We start from the raw sequence: 24573 nt of genomic DNA on the forward strand, positions 1-24573 counted from the left end.
GAGAACATGAACGCATATATGCCCCTTAATTTCTGTAATTTTAAACAAAGAAAACAAGAGTTCCACAAAAACTTACCTGTACCACTTGTTTCTGTAGTTGTGTTGCCTGTGTCGCTGAAATCTGTGGTTTTTCCCGAGCACCTCTAGACCGGTCACTGCTCACCGAAGTCATCATATACAGTATATACAAAATAACGTATGCACAAAATAGAAAATCTGCAAGAAATCAGACATGGTAAGCAAAACTTCCAGATTACAAAAAAACAGCAAGGATAAAATTCAGGGATATGGAAGAAATATGAGATAAAACAAAGATTCTCTAGAAAGGAAATTCTCAAGAAACTACCCACTAAGGATTTTAGATTCCCCTGATAGCTTTTAAGCCAATTTTACTAAGGCAGTCTAAATGTCTAGGGTTTACGATTATAGCAATTTAAAAAATTAACTTATTTTTAATTGGGAGATAACTGATTTACAGTATTGCGTTGGTTCTGCCATACATCAACATCAATCGGCCAAAGGTATACATATGTGCCCTCCCTCTTGAAACTCCCTCCCACCTCCTATCCAATCGCACCCCTCTGGGTTGTTATAAAATACTGGTTTGAGCTCCCTGAGTCATACAGCAAATTCCTACTGGCTATCTGTTTTACATGATAGTGTATATGTTTCCATGCTACTCTCTCCATTCATCCCATCCTCTCCTTTCTCTCCTCCCCTCCCCCACCTCCATATCTGTAAGTCTGTTCTCTATGTCTGCATCTCCACTGCTGCCCTGCAAATAGGAGCACCAGTATCACCTTTCTAGATTCCATATATATGCATTAATATACATATATGTTTTTCTTTCTGACTTACTTCACTCTATGTAATAGGCTCCAGGTTCATCTCTTTAGACAAATTCTTAGAAAAGTATAATCTTTCAAAACTGAACCAGGAAGAAACAGAACTTATGAATAAACCAATCACAAGCACGGAAATCAAAACTGTAATCAAAAGTCTTCCAACAAACAAAAGCCCAGGGCCAATGGCTTCACAGGCGAATTCTATCAAAAATTTAGAGAACAGCTAACACCTATCCTGCTCAAATTCTTCCAGAAAATTGCAGGAGGAAAACTCCCAAATTCATTCTCTGAAGCAACCATCACTCTGATACTAAAACCCAGACAAAGATGCCACAAAAAAGAAAATTACAGGCCAATATCACTGATGAACATAGATGCAAAAATCCTCAACAAAATTTTAGCAAAGAGAATATAACACATTAAAAAGGTCATAGATCATGATCAAGTGGGCTTTATCCCAGGGATGCAAGGATTCTTCAACATAACAAATCAATGTGATACCCTATATTAACAAATTGAAAGATAAAAGCTATATGATCATCTCAATAGATTCAGAGAAAGCTTTTTACAAAATGCAACATTTGTTAAAGATAAAAACTCCCTAGAAAGTAGACGAAGGAACATACCTCAACATAGTAAAGGCCATGTACAACAAATACTACTCTCAATGATGATTATAGCAATTCTAAACAAAAATATAAAATATCTCAATTTTAACCAGCAATTAGTTTACCACTATATAGTTGGCCCTCTGCATCCACAGATTCAACCAACCACAAATAGAAAATATTAGAAAAACATTTTTTTCAGGAAGTTCCAAAAAGCAAAACTTCAAGTTTGCCACACTATGGCAACTATTTACATAGCATTTACATTGTATTAGGTATTATAAGTAACCCAGAGATGACTTAAAGTATACAGCATGACGCGTGTAGGTTATATTCAAGAAATATTATTTGCCATATTTTTTTTTGGCATGGGGGATCTTAGTTCCCTGACCAGGGATCAAACCCATGTCCTCTGCAGTGAAAGCATACAGTCAAACACTAAACCACCAGAGAAGTCCCAATTATGCAATTTCTATAAGGGAGATAAGCATGCACAAAATTCTGGTATCTGAGGGAGGTGCAAGATGCCAAGGGACAAGTGTATATAGTTACTACTATTTATATATGTAGTTTTAGCTGCCTCTTTCCATTTGCAGTCGGTATCTGAACCCAAAGGCAATATTATGTCCAGCAGAGACTTTACTGCCAATAATCTAATTCAAAATGTGATGTCTAGGAGCAAGCTATACCTTAAGGCAAAAACCACTTATAAATAACAAATCTTCCAATGAGACAAAAACAACTGTAATTTTCCTTTATTTACTCAACACTTACTCAATAGCAACTAAGTGCCAGGCACATAATTCAATATGCCATCAAAACACAATTACAACAACAAAACACCACTTCACACTGAATAGCATGGCTACTATGATTTAAAAAAAAAAATTTAACAGAATATAAGTTTAGAGAAGATGCAGAAAAACTGGAATCCTGAATACCACTGGTAAGAATATAAAATGGTGCAGCCACTATGGAAAACAGTATTGTGTTCCTATAAAGTACAACTACCATCCCATTCAATAATTCCACTTCTGGGTAGAAACCAAAGAAATTAAAAGCAGGGTCTCAAAGAGATAACTGTACACCCATGTTTATAGCTAAAAACAGCTAACAACAGCTCAGAAGTGGAAGCAACCCAGGTTTCTATCTACAGATAAAAGGTTAAGCACATAAAGAGTATAAATATAAAATGGAATATTATTCGGCCTTAAAAAGGAATTTCTGACACATGCAACAAACATGAATGAACCTTGAGGACATTATGCTATGCAAAATTAGCCAGCCACAAAAGGACAAATATCCTATGACTACTTATATGAGTTACTTGGAGTAGTCCAATTCATACTCAAAGTTGAATAATAGTTACCAGAGGTTGGGAGCTTGGGGAAATGGGGAGCTATTGTTTAATGGGTATGGAATTTTTGTTGAGGAAGAATGTAAAAAGTTCTGAAGATGGATGGCCACAATACCATGTGAATGTACTTAACATAAAGTATACAAAAGTACACTTAAAAAATGGTTAAAATGGTAAATTCTGTATACTTTACCTCAATTTAAAAAACAGTGCAACAATGCCTTAAGAGCATAATTTCCAACCTAGAATCCTATATTCAGCAAAGATTCCAATCAATGTGAAGACAGAAACAGGTTGCGGACCTCATACTCAGGAAGCTCCTGGAACAAACAAAACCTCTGAAACAGCATACCAAGAAAAGGCCATTTGCAACTGACACCATGAATTACCTACCAAAATCCCTTTACAACATATTTTTTCTCTCGCAGTCCTCTTGCAAAGAGGGTGAAAGCTAAATATTCAATTTCTCAGCCTCCCTTGTAGTTCGGGATGGCCACAGGCCACTTTTCTCAAAAATAATCTGAAAAGTCACAGCACCTTTATTCAAGGTCCCCCAAACTGGAAATATGCCAAATGTGTTCAAAGAGTGAGCACGTGTAGCATATCTATACAGCTATTAATTAGCAATAAAAAGAAACCAACTGTTGAACATGAATGAATCTCAAATACATTATACTAAACAAAAGCAGCCAGATTTAAAAAGCTACATACTGTATGATTCCATTTTTATGACATTTTAGAAAAGACAAAACTAGAGAAAGTAGATCAGTGATTGCCAAAGACTAGGGGATAAGAAGGAGGTCTAACACAGGAGACAGGAGAGGTGGCTCCCTCAGATGACTGAAAAATTATCAAGATGACATCTTGACTACAGGACGCCTACAGAGCAATCAAATCTAATCAGAGCAGGAAAACAGAGAGACACCAAAGAGATGCCTCCAAGAAAACGTTTTTGACCATCTTAAGAAGTGAATTTGTATATATGATAAAGTATAATCAGTGGTGGGTCCACAGAAACATAAACAACAGTGAGGGGGAAAAAAACCAATTACTATTCCCCATAAAAGGTAATATGGCTCAACTGTAATGTTTATATAGTGACAGCAACTTTTTATTTAAATTTATTACATGCTGAACAACAAGCTAAATGTTTTATTTAAATTACTCACTGTAATACTCAACACTCTATAGAGTTTGGCATAATCCCCATTTTAAGAATCAGAAATAAAACTTGAAAAGGTTTTACAGACCAATGAGATCCAACACAGTGAGCCCCAGTTGCTTATTTCCTAGGGTACAGAGCCTACAAATCAAACCAGTGAGTAACTCTTGCCTTCATATCCTATACTAGCAAAACAGTAGCCCAACGTCAAGGATGGAGGAGACAGAACTCTCATTTACGTAAACAAGCTACACAACACCCACCATAACTTGCAGCCCACCTTAGCACCATCTCCCTAACTTTTCCTGACAGTCATATACGCTCAGAAAAATAGCAAAGTTATTTGCTAAAAAATAGCAAACAACATGAACATTTAAAATAAAAAAGTAAACCCTTTAATATTTTCAAGAATTTAAAAAATCACTGTGTGAATCGAAGGTCCACTGGAACTCTGAAACTAGGAGGTCACTGGTGACCACTGCCAACAGAGCTTAGAACCCTGGAGTGGAAAAAGCCAAGATGAATGAGGGAGAGGGACAGTAAATTAACTAATCATACTTGCAAGTAGTAACCAGAAGGAGATACAGAACAAAGTAGAATTTTGTAAGGATGAGGTACACTGAGCAATTCTAATATACTGTAAGCACCATGAGGACAGTGATTACATCCATCCTGTCACTTTGTTCTTCCAAATACATATTTACTGAATAAAAGAGGCCTATCCATAAGCCAAAGAGGAGATAACTGAGAGGCATTAAACTGAAATAGCAATAAAAAGTCTCCCTTGGACAAGAAGAGGGAGCCCTCTCTCAGGCCAACAGAATGAATAAAAGGGCGGGTGCAACATCAGCCAAATTTTTCGAAAATTAGGAGAGACAGTCAACAGAGTTGGTTTTATCAATCTTTACTTTTTTAGTAAAAGAGACATACTAGATGAGTGGGGGGTGGAGGAACAAAAGAAAACGGCAAAGTTTTTAACTGCTATGAATATGAGAGGAAGCCGAAAGAAGTCATAAAAAAGAATTTAAAAATGATACTGATGATCCACATGTTACCATGAAAGTAATTAGAATGTCACAACTCAACTCAGTAATTAAAGTAGACGTGTAGACGTGAGTTAAGATGAATAGATCCTTTGCTGAAACATCCCACAAAATAAAAAGAACTTGGATTTTAAACAAGAGTCCACTTATGTCATACATGATGTCACTAGGTAAAGAGCTGCTAACTCTGGTGCCTTTCTCATATACTTTAAGCTTCAATACATATGTGAAAACATACCTTCCTAAAGAATGTTCTCTCTCCAGTTTATTACAGTCTCAGATGCCAGATTTGCAACCTCATTAAAGGTAAAAATAACACTTTCATGTCTGTCATTAAACATGTGTTTCACTCTAATATAATACGGTGACTCAAGCTTTTGGGCCATTAAGCACTTAGACAAACTGATAAAAACTATGGCCCCTCCCCTCAGAAAAAGGCACATCCACAGAAATTTCTGCCTGAAATTTCAAGAGAATTACATCTCATCTTCACTCCTTCTCCCGTCAAAACCCATTCAGGAACAACCCACTCCACCTGCTCAATGATGATGGATGTCCAGGCTAAAAACCTGCTCTAAGAATTTAGCAGAACTCTAAAATGTATTTACAGCTTAAGGGTATTCCTTTCCAGGAAAAATGCAGACTATAACTGCTAATTCAGTCATTAAACAAAATCCTATAATTCACACACTGTTTTAATAGGCTCTATGCTTCCTTAAGAACAAAAGGTACCTGCTTGTTCCCAAAGAAACTATTAGGAGAAAATGCTGACCCTCAATAAACTTACACGTGGTATTTAATCAGCATACTACCTATGTTCTTTCTGAACAAACTTATTGTTTTCAAGATCTGCTGAGATGGTATAAACCCAATCAACTAATTGTAGTGTTAAAATAGTCTGCTGTAGGACTTCCCTGATGGTCCAGTTGTTGGTTGGATCCCTGGTCCGGGAGGATCCCACATGCTTTAAGGCAACTAAGCGCCACAACCAATTGTGCCTGCCAAGCCTCAACTACTGAGGCCCACGCTCCCAGAGCTCATGATCTACAAGAGAAGCTACTGCAACGAGAAGCCCATGCTCTGCAACTGGAGGGGAGACCCTGCTTGCTGCAACTAGAGAAAGCCCAAGCATAGCAATGAAGACCCAGCATGGCCAAAAATAAATAAAGATTCTATATTAAAATTACAATATTTTTTACAAGTCTGCTGTTTCAGGTGAATATAATTAACTGGAAAACACATGCATCTTCCCCTCTGAACCACACCACTTAAGGAGCATGAACTGGAAATAGACTAATCATCTATGGCCTACAAATATCTGCTTGACTCAGCTGGCCTAAATGCGGCACATAGAAAATTATGTACTTCAATGGAACATTACTGAGCCATGAAAAAGAATAAAATATTGCCACTTGTAGTAACATAGAGATCATAGTGAATGAAGCAGGCCAAAGACAAAGATAACATCATCTATATGTAGAATCTAAAAAAAAAAAAAAAAAATGAACTTCTTTACAGACACACAGACACAGAAACTTACAGTTACCAAGTGGGAAGCTGGGGGAAGATAAACTAGGAATCTGGAATTAACAGATACTCATCACTGTAATTAAAATAGCTAAGCAACAAGGATTTACTGTATAGCAGGAAACTATAGTCAATATCTTATAGTAACCTGTAATGGAATATCACCAGGAAAAACATATATAACTGAATCACTGTGCCGTACACCTGAAACAAACACAGGATTTTAAATCAACTAGTCTTCAATTTAAAAAAAATAAAAATAAAATACTCCCTGGAAAAGTATAAAATAATAATAATAATGTACTTGATATTAAATTTTAATGTTAAGCCTACTCAGTTGAAAATTTAAACTGAGATTTAACTGTTTCTGCCACTTAAAAGATGACTCAATGAATGAGATGTCCAAGCAAAAGAATACTACAATGCCCTAACTGATCCAACCTATCTCCTGATCCAACCTATCTCGTTTAGACTGAATCATATCCGTCCACTCAGGGAAGCCTAGAAACTCATTATCAGCCTTCTCAAGGTCCTCTTTTTAAAAAGCCAGAGTTCTCTCTCTGCTGCCACGGTTTGATCCCTGGTCCGGGAAGATTCCACTTGCTGCAGGGCAACTAAGCCCTTGCACTGCAATTAGAGTCTGTGCACCACAAAGAAAGATCCCATGGACCACAAGTAAGACCCAACCCAGTCAAATAAGTAAATAAATATTAAAAAGAGAGAAAACAGCAAAACAAATCCAATTCCAATAACTACACATAAAAAGCTTTATCAAATTAAATAAAAAGCTGGAAATGGAGAGTGGAAATATATATGGCAAAATAATGTAGAATGGTCATATTATTTCATGTTTAGGGAACATGTTAAAAGTCTGTAAGAATCTATTTTAGTGACAAAGCATTTCTACAAAAAGGTGGCAGTAAAACAAGAATATCCAGTTGGAAATAATTTTCTTAGTATTCTTTTCGTCAAGAACTTCCCCGGAGATCCAATAGTGAACACGAGTCCAATCACCAGTCCAGTTCCATCCCACGTGCCATGCAGCAACCAGGCCTGTGTGCCACAACTACTGAGTCCAGTGCTCTGGAGCCCGTGAGCCACAACTGCTGAGTACACTCACCCTAGAGCCCTTGTCCCACAAGAGAGAAACCCGTGCAGAGCAACTAGAAAGTAGCCCCCACTCGCCAGAACTAGAAAAAACCCACGTGCAGCAATGACGACTCAGCACAGCCAAAAATAAATTCAAAAAATAAAAAAAAATCACAGTTTCCGAAAAAAAGTGTAAACACCTGAAACACTGTAAACCAACTATACTTTAATAAAAAATATAAAGAATCTTCAGACACATTGTTATAATAAGTTCAGCAAAATTTTACATACAAAATAAAAATAAATGTACAAAGATTACACCTAAGTACCAGCTAACAAAAAAAAAATTCTACATAAGTTGTCTATGGCTGCTTTTGCACTACAATGGCAGTACTGAATAGTTAAGTTACAACACAGGCAAAGCAGAAAAGATTTACTATCTGGTCCTTGAAAAAAAGTGCTCTAACTCCTATTTTAAAAGGTTCACTCAGTAAAAGTGATCATTCTTCCTCAACTAGATTTTCCAACAAAAGTCTAACAAGGGTTTTGTTCTCAAACCTGACAAGGTGATTCTAAAATGACACAGGGAACAAACAGTCAACAGAAGATGCTTCTTAAAACAGCAAGGCACAAGACTGACCATCCAGGTATCAAGGATTATAAGCTACAGTATTTACCACAGTACACAACTGGGACAGGGCAGACAATCCATGCAACAGATCAGAAGAGAAAGCCCAGAAAATGATTTCCAACAGGATGCATGTGGTCAGGAAACGATGGACTTTCAAAGAGGCTAAAAGAACTGGTTGAGTATAGTTTTTAAAATGTCTTTTCCTAAACCATACATTATAAAAGTTACTTTACAGGTACTCTGCTGCTGCTGCTAAGTCGCTTCAGTCGTGTCCGACTCTGTGTGACCCCATAGACGGCAGCCCACCAGGCTCCCCTGTCCCTGGGATTCTCCAGGCAAGAACACTGGAGTGGGTTGCCATTTCCTTCTCCAATGCATGAAAGTGAAAAGTGAAAGTGAAGTCGCTCAGTCGTGTCTGACTCTTACACAAAGAGCAAAACTACTGATTTCAGAAGAAAATAAGGCTAATTTTTTTAACCCCATAAAAGGAATTTTTATCTCATGACAGTAATTGTTTTCTTAAGAGTCAAAAGGTGTTAAAATTGCAAAGATTAATAACTTTTTTTTTGGCCTCACCATATGGCATACAGGTTCTCAGTTCCCCAGCCAGGGATCAAACCCATGCCCTGTGCAGTGGAAATGTGGAGTGCTAACCACTGAACCACCAGGGAAGTCCCAAAGATTAATAACTAAAAATTAAAACTTCTGTTCACAAAAAGGCAGCTGGCCCTGTGAAAATACAAGCCATAAACTAGGAAATTTTTTTATCAACATACATCTGATAAGTAGTAGTATTTGGATTTTATTAAATACTAAGATGGATAAACAACAAGGTCCTACTGTATAGCACAGGGAACTATATTCAATATCCTGTAATAAACCATAATGGAAGAAATATTAATATATATATATATAAGTAAAACTGAATCACTTTACTGTACACCAGAAACTAACATTATAAATCAACTATATTTCAATTAAAGAGAAAGGAGAGAAGGAAGAAACCCTAAGAGAAATGCCCTAGCAGTCCCATGGTTAGGACTCTGAGCTTTCACTGCTGAGGGCCTAGGTTCAATCCCTGGTAGGGGAACTAAGATCCCACAAACCACTCAGTACAGCCAAGAAAAAAGAAAGAAATACTATGAAACAAGAAGCAATAGAAAACTATCCAATAGGAAAATCAGCAAGAGTTGACCAGAAGTTTACAGCAGATAACCTAAACCACGCTTAAGTTTCTATCAAAGTCCATTTAAAATATTCCAAAACAGCCTACAGATTTCTAGGATTTTATTTCCTAATGCCTTTTATCTACTGACTTTCCTCTGAATTCTAAAGTATATACATGCAATTCATATTTCAGCTTATAAATTCTCTATTTCTTCTATATTTAACTTGCCTTCCCAGACTTAAATCATAAACAAGACCAGAAACTCATTTTGTTTTGCTCCCTTTACTACTCTGTAGGTGTCAACAGAAGAGACATTTTTACAAATGTGTTGAAATGACATGTGATAGAAGCTGGTATCTTTTTTTTATTGGTGTATAATTGCTTTCCAATGTTGTATTCGTTTATGCTGTACAACAAAGTGAGTATGTACATGTATATCCCAACTGTAAAAATTAAGAATTACCTAAGAAAGACTAAATCATAAGAGTCAATGATTCCAAAAAAGAACAATACATAAATTGAATTGTTTTCTAAAACAATCAGTTATGGAGACCCCAAAGCAAGCACTCCCATGATGTGAAACAATGTACCTCTATTTATAAATCTTACACATCTCAGGTTAATGAAATGACATTAAACAAGTATTTCTAGTTATCTTTAGGACCTGTGTATCTGAAACTCCAGTACTTTGGCCACCTCATGCAAAGAGTTGACTCACTGGAAAAGACTCTGATGCTGGGAGGGATTGGGGGCAGGAGGAGAAGGGGACGACAGAGGATGAGATGGCTGGATGGCATCACTGACTCGATGGACGTGAGTCTCAGTGAACTCCGGGAGTTGGTGATGGACAGGAAGGCCTGGCGTGATGCAATTCACAGGGTTGCAAAGAGTCGGACACGACTAAGCGACTGATCTGATCTGATCTTAAATTTAAAGAGAGGAGACATCATAACTCAGGATACCATTTCAGGCATCACAAGGAAAATTATGTCCCTGAAAACGATTTTAGCTAAAAAAGGTTTCACAAGCTTTGTACTGAACTAGGTGTCCTAACATCATTTATTGATTTTCTTAATAGGTCCTCTGTCAACTGGAATGCTTAAGGCTACAGGCATGTTACTGCACTCTTTTGCATACACTATAATAGCAAATAACCAATTAATGAGAACATCTATGTGTCTATTATGGTTTAAAACTTTTTCCTCTATTTGAATCTCTCACTGTCAGTACGAATAACACACTTTGCATCCTTTTTTGAGATAAACAATTTGAAGATTTTGTTGGTTTGGGTTTATTCTTTTGGTTGTATTATATAAACAAGGTTGTTATGTCAAAATTATCTTAAAAGCTTTCTTTGAGTTTAGTATTCTCAGCTATGAAAACATACATACAAATACTTTAACTATCAGGCATCATACAAATGTGAAACATACTAGTATTTCTGAAATAAAGAGATTACTTATTTCTAAAATCACTTTCAGCATTAATACCCTGTAATTCTTCACTCCCTAATTCTATGCTAAATATCTAAAGTTAAGCATCCAACCAAAATCTGCCTGGCTGAGTGGGTATTCCAAGGGTAAAACCTTTTAAAAAAATCTTTTGTTTATCCACAGAGTTCAGAACAGTTATTTTTTAAATTGAATAATGTGATTCTTTTCTCACTTTATTTATCCCTCAGTGCCTCTACTTATGAAAATAAACTAGGTACATTAAAAATAACAAAATGAAACTTTCTTCTTACAGCAGTGCCATCTGGTGATGAAAATCTGCAAGTACAGAAATAGGCTAAACTGAATGGATTAAGACTGAGTTTTTTTTATTTACAAAAGACTTTTATAATAACCTTGCTATTACAACCAAACATTTTGATGGAGTATATCCAAATTCTCAGTTGTCAATCAGATTAACCATAAGCTCCTTATGTTTCAAACTATAAAAAATTTACTAATTCACTGTCTCAATATATAAACATTAAGACTTTCTATCTCCATGTGTGTGTGCTAAGTTGCTTCAATCGTGTCCGACTCTTTGTGACCCTATGGACTGTAGCTTGCTGGCTCCTCTGACCAGGGGATTCTCCAGGCAAGAATACTGAAGTGGGTTGCCATGCCCTCCTCCAGGGGATCTTCCCTACACAGCAATCAAATCCGCAGTCTCTTATATCTGCTTCATAGGCAGAAGAGTTCTTCACCGCTAGCGCCATCTTCTATCTCCATTCCAATCATCAATTCTTAATCCACATTCAACAATGAATAGGTGATTAGGCTTCTGCTCCATAGCTAAACCAAAATAACTGCTTTGTAAAACATGAAAAGTACATTGCTTAGTTTATGTTTAAATATTGTTGTTTGGAAATAACCGTTTGCAATATTTATGCCAAAGGTCTTTCGTAGCAATAGTTTATGAATAACCTGGAGCAGTAAATCTTAATTAAAAGAGAAAAATGGTTATTTCTAAACCACAATATTTAAATATAATGGAATCCTCTGGGAAAAGAAAACAGAGCTCAGAAAATGCAAAGTTAACAGGATGTATGATTCAACAGACAAATTTTCTTATATTTTACATAAAGGTTCTGGAGTCAGTGTATTCTTAAAGCAAAGTAAAAAGCCTAAGTTACCAAAATTACTACCAATATCCTTAAAAATTACCACCAATGAATTATGAAAATGAGTAAGGCATGGAAATTAGATGTAAAAATCAACACCTTCAGCATACTCTCACATGGGGAAATTCTGTTTCCTTTTCTGGAAAAAGAGCTCTGTGTAGTAAATGACAGTACTTCTCCAATAAGCACCCAGTTGCCAGAACACAGGAATTCAGTTTACACTTGTGTTCCATCCCCTCTATCACTCTCCACCCCCAAGAACTACTACCATGGAACAGGTTCCAAGAGAATTCTTAGAATAGAAACAGCCAAGAGCAAGAGATTCTAAAAATAATGCAGTAGAAACTCAAACATACATATCTCAGGTTCTCAAGTGGCAGGAAGCACCAAGTTATTTCAATCCATACAACCAAATTTTAAAAACCATATTTACTTCACCTCATTCAAAGTAAATTAAAGATGTGATAGATTTTAACAGGGATAAAAAATGCTACTACATCTGTAAAACAAAAACAAAATCAGCAAATACCACGTAAAGCTCCTAGATTATCTTAAAGTCCAAGAATAGTCTAAAATTACTTGCAATATAAAGAAAGTAAAACAGAATAAACCAACTTGATTAAAGTACAAAGATTTTCTCTGTAGTGGGTCATTTTTAGAAAACGGTTTATTAACTGTTATTTTTTTTCAAGGACCTTTTGTAGATATCTCAGCTGCATTTTCAAGTGTTCCAGAATTTCAGAATGAACTCAAAATGGTTAACAGCCACCTGTACTTCTATTAAAGTTTACATGAGCAATACCACAAATTCACCATAAGAAGATGGTAACTAAAATTAGACATAAAAAAGACATTAAAAAAAAATAGGTAAAAATTTATCTAAAAACCATATAAACCCTAAAAGAAAAACAAGGGTACATTTGGTCATTCTGAGGAGTTACAGAACACTTGCTGATAACATGCCGATAACTGTGAAGATGTTGGTGAAAGCACCAAGGGCTTGAAGACAGTATCACAAAGTGTCAGCACTGGAAGATACCTCTGAAACCAGGAGGTTCACAGAGTATTTCATCTACTGACTGCATCAAGAAAAAATTATATTCCAGAAACAGCAAAATCAATGTCTTTTTTTCCCCTCAAACAGAAGATAATACACCCACACAACATGAATTATGTAATCAGCTAAGGGCTCAACTACTAAGAACAGAAGCAAGCCTCCATCAAGAATGCTCACAAACGAACTTCCCTGGCAGTCGAGTAGTTAAGACTGTGCTTCCACTGCGATGGCGGGGCGGGGGGAGGGGGGTAGTGCAGGTTTGATCCCTGGTCAGGGAACTAAGATCCCACAGGCCATGCATTAAGGCTAAAATAAAAAAAAAGAAAGCTCACAGACATGCTGTTCACTCAGTCCTGAGGCCAGCAGTGCCAGAGCTATCTTAGACTGGCAAGGCTGGGTCGGTCAGGGGTCCTTCATCTGTATCAGACTCATTCACTCATTCCCAATATCCTGAAACCATTAAGCTATGACAATAACAACAGCAGCAAATGCAAACTGTTTATCATGTACCAGATACCGCTGAAGTACTTTATACATACAGAATTGTCATTACCTTCCCAACAACACTCTGAAATACATACTAACACTACTCCCATTTTACAGACAAGAAGAAACTAAGACAAAGATTCAAGTGGTAAAGCCAAGATTCAAAACCAGGCCATCTGGCTCCACAGTCTGTGCTCTTCCCCACTATTTTATGCAGCAAGCATATGTATCAATTATAGATAAACAACACATTCCAAGTCAGCTTCCCTGTCTTGAAGACAGCATTACTACTGTTAGTGCCACCTTAATAACTCACCTCTGATGCAAAAAGATCTGGGTTGGTTCTGGGTCCAAATCTCACCTAACTTCCCAGCCTTTCAGATACCCAGAGGGGCTCCCTTAGCTCTCTATTGTAATGATATGCTAATCGGATCTGTTTTATTATTTTTACTTAACTTCCAATATGTGTTCTTGCTTTTTCTATCAAGAAAATATCCATTATTCTCAACCTTTTTCTGCAGAGGAAATTCATCTTTTCATTCCTGCAGAAAACAACACTGATTTACATTAAGGACCTCAACAAATTTGAAAGGCCCAAAGCAGCCAGCAAGGGGAAGTCTACAACCCCAACTCAGGGGAGAGTAAGGCAGCTACAGTGCCAAGGAACTCCAGTGTGAGACCCAATTCCACACAGCTAAACTGCTTGTGCCATGCGTGCCAGGAGCTGACCAAGCTGGTACTTTTTTATTCTCCGCAGCTGCTGAGGGCAGGGTCAGGCCTCAAGCAGTTGGTAGACAAGGTTAACTCCCCTACACCAAGGCATCACACACAATGTTACCTGCTATTCTGTACATATAATCTGCCCACAGAAAAGATGAGTGCTGGTGAACCCCTGAATATTATGGGACATCAAAAAGTATTTGGCATAGTCATATTTCTCTTTGCGGTTATCTAAGGTCAGTCAAGAAAAAGTATTTAATTGCCTAATAGCTGCTTCCATACATCTGTCCCACTCCTCCACTGCTAATTTCTTGGCTCTAAACCCTGGCTTTTAACTAAGATCTTAGTTCAGCAGCCACCTCATGATGATTTGCCCTCCTATCCCTTGAAAAGCCCCTAGGTATTCATGAGCAGTCTTAATCCTTTCAGGTCTTTTCTCTAAAAAAAAAAAAAAAAGGGCAGGAGAGAGGGTTTCAGACTTTGCTGACGGTCCAGTGGTTGAGACTCTGCATTTCCATCCCTGGTCGGGGAACTAAAATCCCATACACCTCACAGCATGGGGAAAAAAAAAAAAGTTCTTAAAAATAAAAATCTTTTTAAAAAAGAGGAGATGTTGGAGGGGGTCCCTATACTATACAGCATTTTAAAAGATCTACAAGTTATAGTACTGTACTTTTTATTTACATTGCATTCAAACAAGCACTCCCCAAATAATACCAGGATGTTACCTTCAATAGAGGGTTACTACACCACAGACAAAGACTAGTAAAGAGTTCAGTTTTCTTTTTTAATTAAAAAAAAAAAACAAACTTACACTGGAACTAGATTAAAATAGAATTTCTATAAATCATCCACTTATCAGAATATAATATTAACAGCTTTATCATAAATCCATAATAATTCTTGCTAAACAGACACTCGCTTTTTTTTTCTTGCTCTACTTATAGCAGATTCTGTTCCTCTTCCTACATTATATACTCTGGTCTTGCTCTCCCAGAATTAGTACTCACCCACATAAACAGTGACACATCTAGAGTCTGCTTTCAACCTCCATTCTAAACCTATCTACCTCCACAGGCTGTGGCTACAAGGAATTATTCTATACCCATTATCTTCTAATGACCTATAATGAAATATAATCTGAAAAGATACTGAATCACTATGTTGAAATTAACACAACATTGTAAAGCTACTATACTTCAAAATTTAAAAACAAGTACTAGATAACTATGCCATTATCTCCTGCCCTGTTCTGATCCTGTCGTTGCACAATGGGCCTAAGGAACCAACAGAACAGTGAAACAAGTAAAGCAGGAGCCCAGAAAAACTCTACTCTGCAAAAATGCTAGAAAGTCAACCCAGGTTTGTCAACTTACTCATGACCTAATGTGGCTTTCCAACCATGTCTAAATCTCCACTCTTAAGTGGTGATACTTCCAGAAGCATCAGGAATTTCCCGTCATCAAATAAACAAAGTTTAAGACTCTGGAATAGTGAGTGGATCACCATCCATCACCACCCCTAGTTGCGTAGTACAATCACTTGAGCAATTTCTAAAAAATGAAACCAGGTCCTATTACATCAGGCTCAAAATAGTTAAGACCCAGACAGCAATACTGTTTTTTAAAAGTTCTCCAAGCAGTTCTTAAAAAATTAAACAAAGAGTTACCATATGACCAAGCAATTCCAATCCTAGGTACATACTCAGGAGAACTGAGAACAAATATGTACTCAGAAATTCACACATGGAATGTCCATAAGGAGCATCGGTCATAATAGCCAAAAAGTAGAAACAATCCAGTGATGAATGGATAAATAAAATGTGATATAACCATACAATGATTAGTCAAGTACTGAAAGGAACAAACTTCTGATAAAAACTACAACATGGATGAACATTGAAACCGTTAAGTGAAAGAAGCCAGTCACAAAAGACCAGATATGTATACTGTATTACTCCATTTACATGAAATGTCCAGAAAAGGCAAATCCACACAGACAGAAAGTATATTAGTGGATGGGATCAGGAAAGAATGGGCAAACTGGTTGTGAGAATGGGGGGCGCCTTCTTTTTGGGGTGATGAAAATGTACTAGAAATACTGATACACAACTTTGTGAATATGCTAAAAATACTGAACTGCATACTTTAAAATGATGAATTTTATGATATATAAATCATATATCATTTTTTTAAAAAAACAAGCTCTGCAGATTTCTAATGTGCAGCCAGGATGTCACACCAACTACTTAGCAGCAGTGGTTCTCAAAAGTGTGTTATCCAGACCGACAGCATCAGCACTAAGAACTTGTCACAAATGCACATGCCAAAGGTCACCCCAGATCTGGTGCATCAGAAATGTTTAAACAAGACTTGATCCACAATAAAGTTTGAGAATTGCTGCCCTCAAAAGAACCTTAGATGAAAACGTTCCTGTTGGTTCCAATTGAAAGGTGAGAAAACGACAAAAAACATAATTTCACTTTATTATTTTACCCATAATAGTCATTCAGTCATACAAAGTTCCAAAAAAAAACAATGAAAAGTGGAAAAAAATAAAACCACCACCTACACTTCCATCACCCCAAAATAACTAATGTTAACAGTTTAGTGAATAGCCTTCCACTGTTTTTATTTGTCTTACATCATTGTAATTCACGAGAAATTACTATATCACGCTTTTATCACAGAACATTAACATATTATTATGTAAAAGGTAGCAATATAATTATAGCACCTCGATTACCCTAGTCAGTTGAGAAATCAGGTATATTACAAGAATATGAAAGAAAATTCTTTAGGTGCCAAAATGTTTTTGGCTCCAAGCCTTTTTGATATAATTGCCTCCTAAAATGCAGTATTTCTCTTCATTGGCAAATACAGTACAATAAACATGATTTAACTTTTACTGATTCTACATCAGTTATTCTAACCATGTGATGGGTAAATGTGAGGAATTAGTTTGAATCTATTCTAAATCCCGGGCATGCCCAGGAACTTGCTTTCCTAAATAAATTCATCATATCATTATCTTTCCTGTCTTGGCCTCTTTCTCAAATTGGCAGCATTTACACATCTGCATGACTTCTGGGCAGCATGGTATGGCCACGTTCCAAAAATATTTCTGAACCCAAGGACAACAGGATATTTCAGGCTGTTTCCTTGTTTGTTTTAAAATCATCTGCATTGTTTCACTGTCTTGAGGGGGAGAGGAGGTGAGACAACCACGTTCCACCTTTAAACATTCTTGTGAGAAGCCCTCAAATGTTTCCTCACTTTGTGCAGGTTGTTCTATGGTAGCCTGAAAGATTAAGAGACAACCTTACCTACCTGTAAGCATCCACTGAGCCGTTGATGTCAACGTACATTACATCAGGCACCAAAAAAAAAAAACGAGGCCTATTTCCTGGGTATTAAAAAGTCATAATAAATTGCCAGCTGGATGGTCCCATCTCAAATTCGCCTATCCACATCCTAGTTTGACTTGGCTCTTCCCCAACCACATTCAGCTGCATTTATCCCCACCTACCCTCTCAAGAGAATCTAGTGAAGTCTCAGAGCCATTGGAACACAACAGACATAATGCCAACAGTAGTCTTAGTCTGTGATGAAGACTGAGACATATTTTTGTAAATTTTTTGCCTTCACACCCTCACTCCCATTTTGCCACCACCCTCCATTGGAGAAAGATGAACTTCTCACTAGTTGCTCATTCCCAAGGCCTTTATAGCGAAGAGGATAAGCAAGGAAAAGCCACCTTCTTCCTCTGGGTTATTTTCTCTTCCTGAGACCCACTGAGAAAGGGTAGACTAACCTACCTCCCTATTCTTGGGGATACAAGTTCGATACGTCAAATCTTTGTTTTAGTCAAGTCATATTGACCAGAACCAGTTACAAAGATAACGCTAGGCCAAAACATTATCTTAAACTGTAATGCCAGTTTAATTCTTGCCTCTTATTTTCAAGAACAGAAAAGCCATAACAATACCCAACACAGGAAAATCTCCAAACTCCTCAAGATGTGAAAAGAACTTCAGGAAATATACCTATTCAACCGCACTCAAAATATTACCCAGTTTAACCCATAATCACTTAAAAAGTTTTAATCCATTCAGTTCAGTTCAGTCGCTCAGTCAGTCTGACTCTTTGCAACCCCATGAGCTGCAGCACGCCAGGCCTCCCTGTCCATCAACCAACTCCTGGAGTTCACCCAAACTCATGTCCATCGAGTCGGTGATGCCATCCAGCCATCTCATCCTCTGTCGTCCCCTTCTCCTCCTGCCCCCAATCCCTCCCAGCTTCAGAGTCTTTTCCAATGAGGCAACTCTTTGCATGAGGTGGCCAAAGTATTGGAGTTTCAGCTGCAGCATCACCTTCCAATGAACACCCAGGACTGATCTCCTTTAGGATGAACTTTAACCCATTATCTCACATTAATTTATTGTTTCGGTTTTTGGGCAAAGCGGCATCTCTGCTAACCACTCTCATACAGTAAACTGGATATTAGTGTTCAAAGTGATTAAATCCCTACTATACTTCAATAGATAAAACTTTACAAATCTTCAGTTCTTTTTACTTTTTAATTGAATTTTAGTTGATTTACTATATTACATTACAAATCTCTATTAATTACAAATCTTCAATACTTACTGAAAACAGATAACAAAATATTTCAAGTTACTCTCATTTTTCACAAATCATTTAAACATTTGGCACTCAATTGTTACAAATACATAAACATTTTACAATTGATTTAAAGGTTCAGTATATTCATTGTTAAGCTATTTAAAAACAGCTCTATCATAAGCCAAAAATATAAACACTAATTTTTTAAGTACTTCATACCCACAGCTTTTCCTTACAGTTTTTCAACTTTCCTCATATACCTCAGGATACACAGTCCTGAATTGCTTGACTTTTTTTCCTTTCTTTAAAGCATATTTGTATATTTATTCTAACAGCATGTTTATTACTGTTTCGCTCATGCCAAAAGCAACTTTTTAAAAAATGTCAGTTACCTGAAGAATGTACCTACCAAAACAGAGTCATGCAATTCATGTAAATCTTAACACACCTGTCACTTACGTACCAGGCTCAGTTTTCATTCAAACCAAAGAGAAAATGCCTTAGTGAGGAAATTTCCAACAGCTACACTGAGAAAATATTCCATATTCTTTTAGTTCTCACAAGAATGTGCACAAAAACCTGTTCAACTATTCTCTACATCCAGATTTTCAAAAACAATGGCTTAGAAAAATTACCTTCTCAGTCCTCAGAAACTACACGTTCTATCTCGCAAGCAGTGACTACATACGCTGTTTTTCTAAAAAAGAATACACTCACTGCCTCCATTTCCTCACCAAACATCTTGACTTTCAGTCTGGTTTCCACCACCTTAACACTCCAACAAAAGGAAAGCTACTATTCCACCAAGTCATCACTGACTCCTAGTAATTGTCAAACTTCTCTCGTTCTCATCAGTCTTTCACCTATCTCTGGCATGTGACACACTGTATAACTTTTTCTCTTGGTTTCTCAGATACTACACCATCTTAGTTCTCTCTTGTCTTCAAATCCTCAGCGGCATCACATCTTTCTCCCACCTCTGAAAGAATATTGTTCAATTCTTAAGCACGTTCTCCCTTCCCACAGAAATGTTATGCCCTACTAGCATCAATTATTACCTTTAACTTCAAAGCAAAAGCTAAAGACTATGTCTCTCCAGAGATTCAGCCTCCAAGTAACTGCCTATTAGACAGTTACACATATAATGGAGTTCATCCAAAACGATCTTACTTGAAGATTTCCGAAATTTTCCAAGTAGCCAACAGCATTTTCCAGGTGTTCCAGAGCTCAAAACCTTTAAGCCATTCTTTTAATGAACTCCTTCCTATACCCATTTAAGGATTTAAGGCCTTAAATCTATGCCTTCCTTTACATTCTCTGCCATCAACTTACAACAGGTACCTGATTAAGGGTTACTGTTTGTACTTAAAGTCTCTAACGTTCTAAGCAGTTCTAAGGCATCTTTATCAACTAGAGTGTCAGTAATTGCCTCTTCTCTACTTCACTGAAATGACATACCCCTATTTACCTGTCTGAACTATCTTAATTATGAAACTAATGCCAAAGTGGATCAAAATGTTTAATCTTTCAGAATACTGCTAAACTCTATCAAACAACAATATCACTTGGGTTTCCCTGGTGGCTCAACAGTAAAGAATCCACCTGCCCATAGGAAGAAGCCCTAGAGAAGGAAATGGCAAAGCACTCCACTATTCTTGCCAGGGAAATCCCATGGACAGAGGAGCATGGCCAGTTACAGTGCATGGGGTCACAAAGAGCAGGACACAACTGAGCAACTAAACGACAACAAACTTCATTAACTTCTGTTCACAGACCATCAATCATCACAAATACAAGGTCTTTATTCCACTCTGATCCCTACACTTTGATCAAATCGGCCTTGTCATTCTTCCAAACTGCACCTGGTTTTGGTTTTGTTTTGGCTGCCCTGGATCTTAGTTGCAGCATGTGGGATCTAGCTCCCTGACCAGGGATCGAACCCAGGCCCCCTGAATTGGGAGCATGGAGTCTTAGCCACTGGACCACTACGAAAGTTCCTATTCTGCTTTTTGCATCAACCCTTCATAAGACATATTTTCTCAACAGCATACTGAACATATCTCCATTTTCTCATTTTCTGTCCTTCAATGTAAACAGCAATTAGTCTTTACTTGATGTCCATAATAACTATGATTATTTTACTGTTTCTTAACAATATACTCGGAGAAGGCGATGGCACCCCACTCCAGTACTCTTGCCTGGAAAATCCCATGGATGGAGGAGCCTAGTAGGCTGCAGTCCATGGGGTCACTAAGAGTCTGACACGACTGAGTGACTTCACTTTCACTTTTCACTTTCATGCATTGGAGAAGGAAATGGCAACCCACTCCAGTGTTCTTGCCTGGAGAATCCCAGGGATAGGGGAGCCTGGTGGGCTGCCGTTTATGGGGTTGCACAGAGTTGGACATGACTGAAGCGACGCAGCAGCAGCAGCAGCAGCAGCAACAATATACTAAACAGCCCTACTTAACAGCAGCTTGAGTTCTTAAGTGTAATTTTTACACCCTTCCTGTCGTTCTTAGGATGTGCCAGTGTGCTATCAATGGCCGCTTCTCAGTGCTGTGTGCCTCACCTTCCTCAAAGGACGCACCTAAACTGGCAGAGACCAGACCAGCTTACAGACCAGCTCACCATGCTGATGAGAACAGCTACTAAAATCAGAATGGAAAACCCAAGCAAAAGCAAGTGTGTTGCTTTGCTTTTAAACCACAGAAACCAAGTCCAACCAAACCAGTGACTAAATCCTAACACATAAAGCAGATAAAGTGAAATGGGTCTAGAGGAACTAGAGACAGGAGTTCAAGGGCCCCACCTGCATATATCCATTCCTCATTCCCCGTCCATTACAAAATCCCAGCCTTACGTACCACAAATGTGGACATTGTTTGACTTATCAGCTAGCACTTGGCTGTACTCCTGACAGAAGTATTTCAGACAGATAAAGTAGTATAGTATTATGATTAGGAGTACAGGCTTGGAAGTCGCACAAATTACTAGATTAAGTAACCTTGAGCATTTTACTCTTTCGCAAGTCTGTAAGGAGCACCACACAAGATAATGTACCTCACTCAAATGGTTAAACTAGATCATAACTGGTAGCAACTATAGGATTAAAGGACACTGACCACTTTCTTTGTTAAGTGTTTCAAAATATTGTCGATTTATTCAAACAATTTAAATAACTTTACTGAGGTATAATGAGTATTGTATAGTCCACTCTTAAGTGTACAATTCAGTGATTTTTAGTATTTATGAAGCTGTACAACTATCACTACAGGCCTGAAGTCACTGCAACAAAATCCTTTGTGACCCTGGTCATTTCTTTGTCCCACAGATGTCTAGACCAAAGTATATAAATTGGTTCAGGGTATGCCAGCTACATCCCATTACAGCTGGGATCTTTTGGTAAAGTGAGATAAGCACTAGAACAATTAAACAGCTCAAACTGCCTTTAAAAAAATGAAAGTTGAAAGTTCTTTGATTAAAATAGTAAATGGCCTCCTCTAGCTAACAAGAATTTTATTCCTGTCACCACTACCTGGAATGTTCTGTACAGGGGTATTTTTTCCACCATTAACTTAGTACTCCCAATCACAAGGAATTAAAAGGATACTAAATAAGGTGAAGTACCTAAACTAAGAATTTTTTTAAGAGGTCATCTGATCTTCAACAATTCAAAGAAGCATTCACCAAGTAACTGATATTACAGGAAATTTCTCATCAAAATAAAATGAGATCTTGATTGGAGGAGAAATGTTGAAACATCCAGTAAGTTCCAATAAAACACTTACCCAAAAAAATGTTGAAAGCTACTAACTTACATTAAGAATAACTTTCTTTTTTACTGCTGCTGCTGGCTACAAATAAACTACCAAGTCAAAGCCAAACAAAAGATACAATAAGATGGTAACCCAAATAACACCAAATTCCAATAAAACTTCATTATGATGAAATTCAAAATGTTTTAACAAAAGAAACAATTTTAACTTCAGGAATTTGGGAAGAACCCAGGATAAGTAAGGCTCAAACTCCTAATACTTCAAGGAAGCCTTGGCCAATACCTGGAATCAGCTGACAGTGTGTTCCTCTGTCACTCTCAACAGCATCCTGATTCCTAACTGCACTGTCTTCCCACTGGAATTAAGCACCAAAAGAACAGGGACAGTGCATTATTCACCTATATCCCTAGCACCTAACAACTGCCAACAAGTAGCAGTAAACGTTTGTTCAACTGAACAGCTGTACAGTAGCATATACCAGTAACATCAAAAAACTGTTATTCAGACCTAATCTGGATTAACCTACATTCTGAGCATTCCAGAGAATTGTCATGAGAATATACTATCTAAAAGTTTTTATAAATATAATATTTTGGCTTCATTCTCACACATTAAAAAGGGAACTTTAATCAGTGTTTCAAAACTTGGGGTGGGCAAAGGACTAACAGGATACACTTTGAGCCTTCTAAGAGTCAAAAAAGTTACACTTATCCTACAATAAAATGAAATTTACTTAACATTTACAAGAATTATCTTAACTAAGTAACAGTGTCAAAGATATGGTTTTTCCAGTAGTCATGTACGGACATGAAAGTTAAACCATAAAGAAGGCTGAGCACTGAAGAATCGATGCTTTCGAACTGTGGTGCTGGAGAAGACTCTTGAGAGTCCCTTGGGCTGCAACATCAAACCAGTCAGTCCTAAAGGAAATCAACCGTGAATGAATATTCACTGAAAGGACTGATGCTGTAGCTCCAATACTTTACCCACCTGATGCAAAGAGCTGACTCACTAGAAAAGACCCTCATGCTGGGAAAAATTGACAACAAAAGGAGAAGGGGACACCAGAGGATAAGATGGTTGGATTAAGTTATCACTGACTCAATGGACACGAGTTTGAGCAAACTCAGGAACACAGTGAAGGACAGAGAATCCTGGCGTGCTGCAGTCCATAGGGTCACAAAGAGACAGGACTTAGCTACTAAACAAGTAACAGCAATAGTTAACTCTTGCTTATCAGATGATTTTCTGACTGGCAGTTACATCTGATAAATAATTGAGAAAATAATCACTAAAGAAATGGATTATTATTCAGTAATGTACTTCAGTGACAATAACTAAATAGGGTAAAAAGAAACAGAAACCCTGATTGAATAGGGAGGTTATTTTGTGAACAGTTGGGAAAATCTGAATGTGGATGTCAAATTTTATTGACATTATACATTATATTTTAAATAAGCATTCCCTTTCCTAGGTGTAAAGCTGTTATTGTGGCTATTTATGAGAAGTTTTTATTGTGAAGAAACACTTGCTAAGGAAACATTTAGGCATAAATGTCAAGATATTTGCATTTTACTTTCAAATCACTTAGACTCAAAAGATAACACATGGAGTATATACAGAAAAAACTCAATGTGAATATTAAGTAATAACTCTTGTTCAAAGGTATACAGTATACTCCTTCAGCTTTTACAAATTTGAAAAATGTCTTTAAATTGGAGGAAGCCCAACAACAAAAAAGAATTAAAACTGCAAAAAGGACAGAAAAACAATAAAGACAAGTACAGGACCACATGGCAGAAATGTACCTGAAACATCCATAATTACCAAAAACATGAATGGTCTCCATGCTCCAGTTTTTAAAA

General features: G+C 37.2%; 1 protein-coding gene across 24 annotated transcripts in view; it reads right to left on the bottom strand.

Moving 5' to 3' along the window:
- UBAP2 (ubiquitin associated protein 2) overlaps window positions 1–24573 on the bottom strand; it is a 119726-nt gene that overhangs the window by 87377 nt on the left and 7776 nt on the right. For 20 of the 24 annotated variants that reach the window (XR_015170103.1, XR_015170098.1, XR_015170100.1 and 17 more), the window contains exon 2: window positions 77–216. The exons of 3 other annotated variants lie outside the window; for them this stretch is intronic. Coding sequence is in view for 9 of the 21 variants with exons in the window: in XM_086416619.1 (XP_086272745.1) it covers window positions 77–175 (99 nt within the window). In the remaining 12 variants the exon portion in view is untranslated. Of the gene's footprint in view, window positions 1–76; window positions 217–3003; window positions 3126–24573 lie in introns of those variants that run through there. One more of the 24 variants, XM_086416616.1, reaches the window with a different exon arrangement.

The sequence above is a fragment of the Bos grunniens genome, chromosome 8, assembly GCF_055505025.1.
Source record: "Bos grunniens cultivar Pamir isolate PY7600 chromosome 8, Bosgru_T2T1.0, whole genome shotgun sequence".
NCBI lineage: Eukaryota > Metazoa > Chordata > Mammalia > Artiodactyla > Bovidae > Bos > Bos grunniens.